The sequence below is a fragment of the Glycine max genome, chromosome 12 (assembly GCF_000004515.6).
Source record: "Glycine max cultivar Williams 82 chromosome 12, Glycine_max_v4.0, whole genome shotgun sequence".
Taxonomy (NCBI): domain Eukaryota; kingdom Viridiplantae; phylum Streptophyta; class Magnoliopsida; order Fabales; family Fabaceae; genus Glycine; species Glycine max.
In genome coordinates, this window is record NC_038248.2 from 8357859 (window position 1) to 8369509 (window position 11651).

At 33.3% G+C, this 11651-nt stretch overlaps 1 protein-coding gene across 1 annotated transcript; it reads right to left on the minus strand.

Moving 5' to 3' along the window:
* Positions 1 to 10129: 10129 nt before the first annotated feature.
* LOC102662305 (glycine-rich cell wall structural protein 1-like) lies at positions 10130 to 11245 on the minus strand. Its single transcript, XM_041007535.1, has 2 exons — positions 10627 to 11245; positions 10130 to 10524 (listed from the first exon to the last, which is right to left on the minus strand). Exons 1-2 carry the CDS (start codon positions 11243 to 11245, stop codon positions 10130 to 10132), a joined length of 1014 nt encoding a protein of 337 aa, XP_040863469.1.
* Positions 11246 to 11651: the final 406 nt, after the last annotated feature.

Here is an 11651-nt window from a genome sequence, read left to right on the forward strand (position 1 = left end):
AATTGCAAAAACAACTCAAATACACACTTATTCCAGTTGCTACTTGTTGCTCTTTGAGAATGATGAGTGTGCTTTATATAGGCTACGCCCACTAGCGATAAGCGAATGCTATCACTATCTATTAATGGTGCATGCTGTGAAACCGTTGGGGAATTCGACCCAACGTTAAACGATTCTAAATAACAAGTGGAATAATATTAAAGTCAAAAGCCGACGTGGACTTTTGGTGTACCGGTAGATTCATTTATTATGTATAATAAGTTTCTACAAATTATATACTTTTACAATTTTTGTTTGTATTTATTACATCAAAATTAGATAAGGAGAAGATAAAGTAATATAGAGTAAAATAATTTATGTAATTAAAAAGAATGTGATATTATAAGAGATATGTAAAATAATGTTAACTCTGATAATATATGTATATTATCTAGGCAGACCACCTCGTAGTTTCCTTGAGTGCGTGAGTGTATTTTTGGTTCTGAATTTTCCGTGTAGTTTGTATTATAATGACAAAAAAAATTAATTCGTAAGCAAAATTTAGTAAGTGTTAGAATTGTTTTTTTTGCTGATAAAAAAAAAGAATTGTCTTTTGTTAATATAATATTTGTCTAACAAAAACTAAAATGTTAGTATTTTGACAATATATATTAGTATTTCATACTAAAGAAATTATTATTAATAAAATATATCATACTTTTAGTTCCAATATAAACTCATAATTAACAATTTATTGTTCATATTACAGGTTAATAATGGACGCTAATTCAATGTTTAATGATCATTAATAAATGATAGCATTTTGAGTTCAATAGATAGGATTGTATATTTTTTAACATAACAAAATTGACACCATATGTAAATGATAACATTTTAAATTTTGTGTACATAAGTCTAAATATCTTTGTTAATAAATCGTGTGAAACTTGATATATATGTGAAATCACTTCATAATCAAATTTAATTAAATAGATGGGATCAACCAAAAAAATACTTCTACTACTTGAATTATATGTATTTATTTTTCTTATTTTAAAATATATATTTTCTTTTAACCAATATTTTGGTAAATTCTTAAAAGTAAACAATTATTAAATAAAATAATTAATACTAACTAAAAATTATTATAATATTATAATAAAAAATACAACAATGTATTGTCATCCAGTTACATATATAAATTGTGTTATATGTGTATGATATAGATTTAATTAAAAAGAAAGATATAAATGTACTGGCTTTTTATATTAATTAATTAACAAGTTATAATAAAAAATGATTTATTATTCATTAATTGAGAATATAAAATCTTTTAATTATATTGAGAATATGTATCATCAATTAATTTCATAATATAATATATAAAAGAAAATAATAATTATTAAAGATATAAAGGAATGTCATGGATGAACTCAAATGAAGAAATAGCTTGTGAAGAAAATTATTGGAATAAAAAGAATATTTGATCATAGAAAATGGTCCAGAATTATTATTACAAGAGTATCATATAAAGTATCTTTCATTACTTATATACACTCTATAACTATCATAACACAAAACTAACCATCTCTAACTAACCTCTAACTAATTATAACAAACTTAGTTAGTTAGGTAACTAACAACTAACAAACCTAGTTAGTTAGGATGGTTAATATCCCCCCTCAAGCTAGAGAATGTATATTTGACATTCCTAGCTTGCATTGAAGAAAATTGAAGGCGCCTGGTGGAAGTGCTTTAGTACATATGTCTGCAAGTTGTTGAGCAGAAGCAATGGGCAGTAACTTGATAAGGTCTGAATGCAGTTTCTCTCGCACAATGTGACAGTCTATCTCAATATGTTTTGTGTGTTCATGAAAGACATGATTAGCAGCAATATGAAGAGCGAAGCGATTGTCACTAAACAAAAGAGCTGGTCAAGTGTAAACAATCCCAAAATCATTAAGCAAGTGGGTTAACCATTGTAATTCACATGTAGCACTAGCTAGTGCCCGATACTTAGCCTCGAAAGAACTTCTAGAGATCGTGGCCTGCTTTTTGGATTTCCAAGAAATAAGGGAATTACCAAGATAAACTGAGTAGCCAGTGATAGATCGCCTGATATCAATGCATCTTGCCCAGTCAGAGTCACTAAATGCTTTGAGTTGCAATATGCTGGAAGTAGAGAAAAATATACCAGAACCTGGTGATGCTTTCAAGTATCTAAGAATCCTATAGGCTGCTTGTTGATGAGCTGAAGAAGGATGAGCTTTCAAGTATCTAAGAATCCTATAGGCTGCATATGTGATATCGGGCCTTGTATTGGTGAGGTAAATAAGGTGACCAATGAGACTACGATATGATGAAGTTGTTGTATCATCAAGTGGAATTCCAAATTGTTGGTATAGTCTTACAGCATAATCAATTGGAGTATAGACATGTTTGCTTCCTAACATGCCTGCATCATGCAATATATCAAGAACATATTTTCTTTGACAAATAATTGATCCCTTGTTTACTACAAGCCACTTCAAGTCCAAGAAAAAATTTTAAGTCACCAAGGTCTTTGATTTTAAAAACTTCATCCAGAAGCTGAGTGATGGACTTAATCTCTAGAAGATCATTTCCTAACAAGACAATATCATCTACATAAACCACTAAAGCAGTAAAAGATTGAAGATGCTGCTTAATAAACAAAGAATGATCAGAAGAGCATTGTCTATAGCCATGTGAGATGAGGAAAGTAGACAATCGAGCATACCACTGTCTACTGGCTTGTTTAAGGCCATACAAAGATCTTTGCAATCGACAAACTTGATTAGATTTTGTTGAGTGTATACTAGGAGACAAAGTCATGAAAACTTCTTCATTAAGGTCTCCATGCAAAAAGACATTATTCACATCTAATTGCTTTAAATGCCAGTTGTTAACAACAGCTAAAACATGTAACAATCTCACAATAGTTATCTTAGCCACTGGGGAAAAAGTATCAAGGTAGTCTTGACCCTCAATCTGAGTATATCCCTTGGCTACTAACCTAGCCTTATATCTTTCTACTGACCCATCAGCCTTGTGTTTGACTTTATAAATCCATTTACATCCAATAGCAGATTTGTTAGGAGGGGGGTCAGTCAAAATCCAAGTATGATTAGCCTCTAAAGTCTCAATTTTAGCATTCATTGCTTTGATCCATTTGTCTGATTGGGAAGCTTCTTTAAATGACTTAGGTTCTGTCTCTGAGGATGTAGCCATAATAAAATTGTGGTATATAGGAGAAAAAATTTTGTAAGATAAAACAGAAGCTAAAGGATAACGAGTACCTGAGGATTAACCAGTAACAGCTGATGTGAACGTAGTGTGAAAGTCTTGAAACTTCTTTGGTCTGGTTCTGTCCCTGTTAAATATTCTAGGAGGAACAATAATTGATGAATTTGATGGTTCAGAAGAAGTGTTTGAGCAATCCAATTGTGAAAGATCAACAAAAATGTTAGATTGAGAATTATCAAGGATAGTAGAGTGTGAGAAGGTGAAGAAAAAACCAAATCTTTACCATGGCCATAAATGGTAGGATAGGAATGTACAGGGAAAGTGGGAAAAGATTGAGAGGCACTAGGAAAGGCATAAGGGAAACAATCTTCATAAAAAAATGACATGTCTAGATACCATTATGGCTCTAGAGGAAAGATCAAAGGTAATATACCCTTTAGTGTGAGGCTTGAAGCCCAAGAAAATAGAAGCAGAGGCTCTAGGATCAAGCTTTTTCCTGTTATTAATGAGAGTGCTGGTGTAGCATAAGCAACCAAAGACTTTTAAAGAAGAAATGTCATATGCAATGCCACAAACTAACTTTTTGGGGACTTCACCACATGGTATACACATCCTTTTAATGGTTACCACAAACTAACTTTTGTCAATGAACAAAAACAACGTGTAGCCTAATCCATTTTTGCAGAAGAATTTAGTCATCTAATATCCCATTCTCCATGAAAGTCGTCAACTTCCTATTGGTTGTTACTAGAACAATATTCATAGTGAAAAAGTTGCCTTGGTGATCCTCAATAAGTATAATATTGTTTGCCTCATTACCCCACTTTTTGAAGAATGAAGTCAGGATATGGAGCTTTCCCTCCAAACTCATCAAATACAAAAATATATCATGACCTTGTCATTGTCCTGCCGTCAAAGGAAGGATGTAAAAAACATGTGATATGACAAAAAAAAAATAGGATGTGTAATTCTACCTAACCTATTTGGAGAATAACTTCAAACTTAGTGCTTGCATACGAATGACCCATTTGGTAATGGTGGGCTTAAACAATTGTGGCTTTCAAAAATGAACCTTAATGGAACTTATAACGCGTGTCTGGTCGGTTTAGAGGATTGTTCTTTAGTTAAATAATCGAACGAAAAAGCTAATACAAAAGTGGCGGGAATTGAGATTTCAAGTCTAAATCTTTCAAAAAAATATACATGTCGCATCAGAATCACCTTTTAAGTTTTGAAGGTTCTCGATGTCTAACACGATGGTATTCCACACGGTAACCCACTTTCAACACACTATAACAAAAATTTTATTTTTTATCGACCATACATATAAGTTGTCCTTTTTGAGTTGGTTATGGGCCAAACATCACTTGTCAATTTTTTCTGTCTTTGTTTCAATAAAAGTATCCTATTATATCTAGGCAAATGTTATCTAGTGACTTTTTTTTATCTTTCTACCCTCTTTCTTCAAGTTATGTTATAACCCCTTTTTTCAAATTAAGTACATGGATACACCTTTTTTTTAAGTGTGAAATCGGGTCTTTTCCCATCCCATCGAATTCACTTATTGTTTTCAGGAAAAATTTCCACATACACGTTGAGAATTCAGTTTTCCTGTAACTAAATTCTTGATGGTTTTTTTTTATTTTACTATTTAAAAATTTATTAAATAATATTTTTAATTAGCCAAATTATTTTTTCCCAAAACACATTGATGCGAATGAGGTTATTATTCACGCATCAAGAGTTCTGTATAGCTTTGGCTTTTGTGCCAGATAATTAGTGGTCAAGATAACACCAATGACAATCAACGGATTAGAACGCATCGATGTAAAAAAGGTTATTGTTTATCCATCAAAAATCCTATAGAACTTCATCTATTGTGTCAAAAAAAGTGGCCGAAATAGCACTGATGACAATTAGCGATCCAAAACACATTGGAATAAATGCTTTTAATATTGATCACTCGGCAAGAATCCTGTAAAACTTTGTCTTTTGTGCCAGAAAACTAGTAATCGAGATAGTATCGATGACAATCAATGACCCAAAATGCATTGATGTAAACGAGGTTATTGTTCACTCGTCTTGGATCTTGCAAACCTTTGTCTTTTGTGCCAGAAAAGTAGTGATCGAGATAGCACCGACAAAAATCAACAGCCCATAACACATTGATGTAAATAAGGTTATTGTTCACCTCTCAGGAATGTTCTAGAGCTTCATCTTTTGTTTCAGAAAAAAGAGCGGGAGTGACTGAGATAACACTAGAACAAAATGCTCGATAACAGATTTCATTTACAATTAAGTTATCTCTTCGATTCAAAGTTCGAATCATTTATTTGTATAAATAGGGTTAATGTATGCATGTTAACTTTAATATCTCATCATCTTCAAACCAATTATTTTTCTCACAAACTCTCTTTCATCATGGACAATGATCCATGGGAATTTCCTGACATCAACAACTCAGATCTCCCATCCTGTGTTAGATCTTCTGACCCAAATTTGTCATCCTCCAGTTCAAGAGCACTTATTTTTGGTCCCGCAAAGGTCATACAGGCTGTCATGATGAATCGACAATCTAGGGAGTCACTCCGAACTTAAGAATTCATAATGTGTGCACATCAACAAAGTCAGTATGAATTTAACAGGAATCCATGATTATGTGCTACCATAAAACATTTATTGTATTTCATCCACCTAAATCCTAAATTGATTGTTGAATTGGTATAATTGTAGGATTAGTAAATGTTGACAACGTGCTTCACGGGACACCGTTAGGGTCCATTGACTATACTTTTGTTTGTGTACCTTTAACAAACATCATTGTCAAAACTTGTACCCTCAATGGTTTTGGCGACATGAGAGTTACACTCAAGGTAGTCAAGCTTAATTTGATCTTTAACAGTTACATTGCTTTTTTTGCGATATTCATTCATGAGATTTTTCATTTTAGGATCCTGTAAGAACTATTGATGTCACTTTGTGACAAACATTCATACAAGATAAAGATTTTGACCAATTGGTTTTGTATTAGTTCTACAAGAGATAAGCTTCTTATTTTCTTGCTAATTTCTTACTTTGTGTGTCGCGGTCATTTATTTGTTACTTTGTGTGTTGTGTATAGTTTATTTTTTTATTGAATTGAATTGTATACTATATAGGCGGTGGTCTTTTGTCCATTTCCTCCTCACACCAAATATTATTTGAATATTATGCTGCACAATGTTATCAAGGTAAAGTTTTTGCATTTTAGATCGCCTATAATTTTGGTATTTATAAATTTGTATTATATGCCCATGTGTTGTTAATATGTGACAACTTTGCATTGATTGATATAATTAGAGTAAAAAAAATTTATATTAAAATAAATTTACAAAATAATTTATATATTAATTTATGAAATTTTATTATGAATTGGTAAAATAAATAATAAAAATATCTAAACTATTCAAAAATAAAATAAAAAAGTAAAAAATAATGTAAAATAAAATTAAAAATATTTATATGTTAAATCTTTTATTTAATTTATAAGTTTTATAATTCAAAACAAAATTAATAACTCTTGACTAATGATACATACAAAATAGTGCTTACAAAGTTAACTAAATAAAGTAAGTGTCGTAATAGTTTGTTATCCTATCTTTAAATAATAAAAGGTCATAAGTTCAATTGCTATTAAGATCTTTTTTATTTTTCACTTTATTTGATTCCATGTCACATAAGCATCATGTTAACAACCAACATAAGTATCATGTAGGCACCAATATGTTACGTCAAAGTCAATGTTTGACTTTGTATAATCAACTGACCGAAGGACCAAAATAGTTTAGTCTGAAAATAGGAGAATTAAATATCTTAATTTAAAAATAGGGAGATAAAATTGTTGATTTAAAATTATAGGAAAAGTAAAATTACAATTTAGTTTAATTCTTTAAAAAGAAGACTGATTGCTCATGAAAATTTCACAACAGGAAATCATTCTCAACTAATTATAAAAAACATAATCACAAGACGAAAATAATAAATAGAAAATTTAATAATCAAAAAGACAAAATTTTCAGAGACAAATTTCTTCATATCTTCAAAAATTACAATAAAATCACAATTCGATTTAAAATAATACAATGAAATTACCATTTCATTTTTAATAACAAAATAAAATCATAATTTTATTTGTCGGGATCCAAAAAATATATACCTAAAGCTCATGATTCCACTATATATGTATTCCATAACCAAAGTAGCTTTCCATGAGGCAGGTACTTTTTAATAGAAAAATACATACATACAATGTCGGTACATTAAATCACAAATTGGTAGTGATAATGGTAAGTGCCTGAAATATTTCCAAAGATTCTGGTCCACAATCTTCACTTCAACATTATATCTCAAAGAAGGGGGGAGGGGTCAATTTGCTGGTACACCCTGCACAAGATGCGCATTTTCAAAATTGTCTTTCCGTAAAGCTGATACGAATTATTAATCCGGAGTATTGTTAATCCATAATAGGATTACGGATTGGCAATCCGTAAACTTGTGACTTCCGCGTTAATAGCATGATACTTTAACCAACTGAGGTAATAAGTTAATTATGTTATAAAATAATTAATGTTATTATTATAACACTAAAATTTTTAATATGTATTTAACACAGGTATAAATTTAAATAATAAATTATGTGACAATTAATTTTAATATAAAAATAAATCTATGATCTTTAATTAGAATTTATATATGTAAACAAAATTAATTATTACACCTCTCACTAACCCAGTTAGCCCATACCATCTGACAACCCTGGACACATATCAATCAAGTACGTATTGGACCTGTCACTAACCCAGTTAGCCCATTCTTCGCCATTAACATCAAATGCAAATTCAAAGCACAAAACAAAAAAACCGATCCACACATCAACACAGTATACTATATCTCTACCAAGGGATTTGATTTCCCACCAGTATTTCGGGAACCTAACCCTTCATCTAAAATCTCCACCTAGGCAACAATGACAAATCAAACAAAAATACCTTTCAAATACATAACATTAAACTAATCCACAATTAATCTATACAATTTACCAACCAAAACATAAAAATCACTATCCGAATAAGGTCGAAGGTTTCCGATGGCTCACATCACCACAGCACTTATGGAAAAATTTGATCTCACGATGCTACACACCTTGTTTTGATCCAACGATCGATGTTTATGCGAAAAAACCAAACACAAAAAGTAAAATCACTTTGACAATGCTGAACACAATGACCCCATTCGACTCTCACAACGGAAAACTTGTTTAACAATTCAATGTCTTTATAACTGCTTGAAACACTCCTAACAAAACTGATCGGAGAACACATAAAAAAAAAAAAAAACAAGTCCAAAATTAAAATTAAAATGAACTTCTAATATAAACACCGTTAAAGAAATGCCGACGCCGACCGCTATCCGACTGAAATATAAACAAAGACAACATCAAGCTAAATGAACTTCTAATTTAACAAAAGGGCAAACAAGTAACTTCCATCATTGTGATATATAAAAAACAATAAATTAAAATTACTTACAATACAAATTCCTCAACCCCCAATAAATCAGTATTATATCGGACGGACAGTTAAAGGTGGTCTAAAGTGGACTGCTTAACAATATGGTCCACCGAAGCCTTGTTCACCAATCGTACATTACGATCTATGTTGCTTTTTTGGACTTTGTTTCCAAAAATATATATAATATTCATGTACATTATTTTAAAATGCATTCAATATCACAACCTAGTCGTTTTTTTGGACTATGATGACAAAGATGTAGATATACTAGTTGGAAACGTTCCCGTGGCTAGTAATTGAGATCGATTAATTTATGCTATGTTTTAGTAAGGCTTTTCAGGAGTTTACAAACTATTTTTATTAAAATAAATTTATTTGATAAATAAATTTATTTTAATAATTTGGCTTATGAAAAATAAGTTAATTTATAAGTTGTTAGTTTTTTTTCTTTTTAATTTTGTCCTTATTATTTTAACTAAAATTTCATTCTACTTTTTATTTAATTTTAAAATTTTCTTATCTTTTTTGTTTAGGATTTTTTAAAAAAATTATCTAATTTTACTTTCTTATATGCACATGACACATATGATAATCAATTTATCAATTATTATCACTACTTTATTCCTTAATGTTAAAAATTATTTTGGATCATATCAACTTTATAATTATTTACTAAATTAATCTATATTTTTCCTAAAATTATATGAGTTAATTTAATTTAACTTTAAGGTACAAATGTACAATGCACAATAAACGTTTTTAACAAGAATAATGGGTTGAGGGGGAGGTTGTCCCTCGTAGGCCTTTATAAGCTCCCCTGCCACTATTAGCAACAACATAAAGCTTGAAACTTAATTACTTACCCATTACTAATAATAACTTTAAAGCATTAATACATTTTGGTTAATTGACCTAACAATTTAAATGCTAGCTAGCTACTCGACATTAACAGATTAGATAGTATCTATTCACCGAAATAAAGATGAAAGTTGAAACCTGTTGTTATACATAAATGAAACAACTCTATATGCTAAACCAAAATTTAAGACAGAATTTGTATGCAAATAAGTAGTTTATTACATTTTTCTCAATATCAATAACTGTTGACAAGAAGTTACCCATTATTACAAAAGAAAATTGCCAACTCCCGAGTGGATATAGTTGAGTGACTAAGTAACATGGATCTCCCTTAATTGTAATAGGATTGTTCAAAACCTTATAACTTTGTTCACAAGACAACATGCACTAAATCATAGTCATCACATAAAGGACTTTTTTGGAGGAACATCCAAATGTGGTTTAGCTAAAGCTCCATAACCTCATGCATGCATGCATGCTTAGTGTTTACCTCCAACTCCTCCACCAACACCGGAACCATGACCGGCGCCGGCTCCAACCCCAACTCCTACTCCAATGCCAATCCCAATCCCTCCACCACCACCACGGCCACCGCCACCGCCAACACCTCCCCCTCCTACCCCACCTCCTGCACCAAAGCCTCCACCATGAGCAGAGCCACCACCTATCCGACCTCCACCACCACCGCCACCTCCTCCTCCCCCTCCTCCCCCTCCTCCCCCTCCTCCCCCTAGTCCTCCCCCTGATCCTACACCACCTCCGGCACCAAAGCCTCCACCATGACCTGAACCTCCGCCTATTCCTCCACCTCCACCACTACCACCTCCACCTCCACCACCAATTCCCCCACCAACACCACCTCCTACGCCACCACCTGCACCAAACCCTCCCCCATGGCCTGAACCTCCACCTAGTCCTCCTCCTCCTCCTCCTCCACCTCCACCACCGCCACCACCTCCTCCACCACCAACACCACCTCCAACACCACCACCAGCACCAAATCCTCCTCCATGTCCTGAACCACCACCCAAACCACCACCACCACCTCCTCCTCCTCCACCACCACCTCCACCTCCACCTCCACCTGCTCCACCACCTATGCCTCCACCAACACCACCACCTGCTCCAAACCCTCCACCATGTCCTGAGCCACCACCCAATCCACCCCCTCCACCTCTTCCTGCACCACCTCCGCCACCAATGCCTCCTCCAACTCCACCACCTACACCTCCTCCACCACCTACACCTACTCCACCACCATGACCTCCCCCACCTCCAACACCACCTCCCCCGCCACCACCAAAGCCTCCTCCACCTCCTAGACCACCACCATGGCCTGCACCACCGCCGAGACCTCCACCTCCACCACCACCAAACCCTCCTCCTCCCCCTATTCCTCCGCCGCCACGCCCACGACGGCCCATCCAACCCCTACAGCGCGGTCCACGTCTAAACCGACAATCATCTCCATATCCGTATCTTTCTTTGTCAAGCTTCTCATCACCAACAACAGCTATAACACTCAACTGAAGAACAATGCACATAACAAGGACACTCACGGAAACCCATTTCCTATGGAAATTATTAGTAGCCATTGTCAAAACAATGCAAACACGTTCACTTTACTGCTCTTGAAGAAATGAGGAGTGTGCTTTATATAGGGTTTGTCCACTAGCCAATCCTATAAATGGTGCATGTTATGAACAGTTGGGGATTTGGAGCCAACATTAAACGATGACAAGTGGAACTAGTACGAAAGTCAAAACTCAACGTAGACTTTTTTTCGGTGCTCTCAGTGTACCGGTAGATTCATTTATGTATAAGGAGTTTCAATATCAGTACAAATTATATTTTCACAATTTCATATTTCAAAAAGAGAGAAAAAAAAGAAGAAATATAGATAGAATAAAATAATTGGTGTGATAAAATACATAAAAAATACTGCTACTTAAAAAAATAACTTATAATATATATAACTCTTTCAATATATATGCATCATGC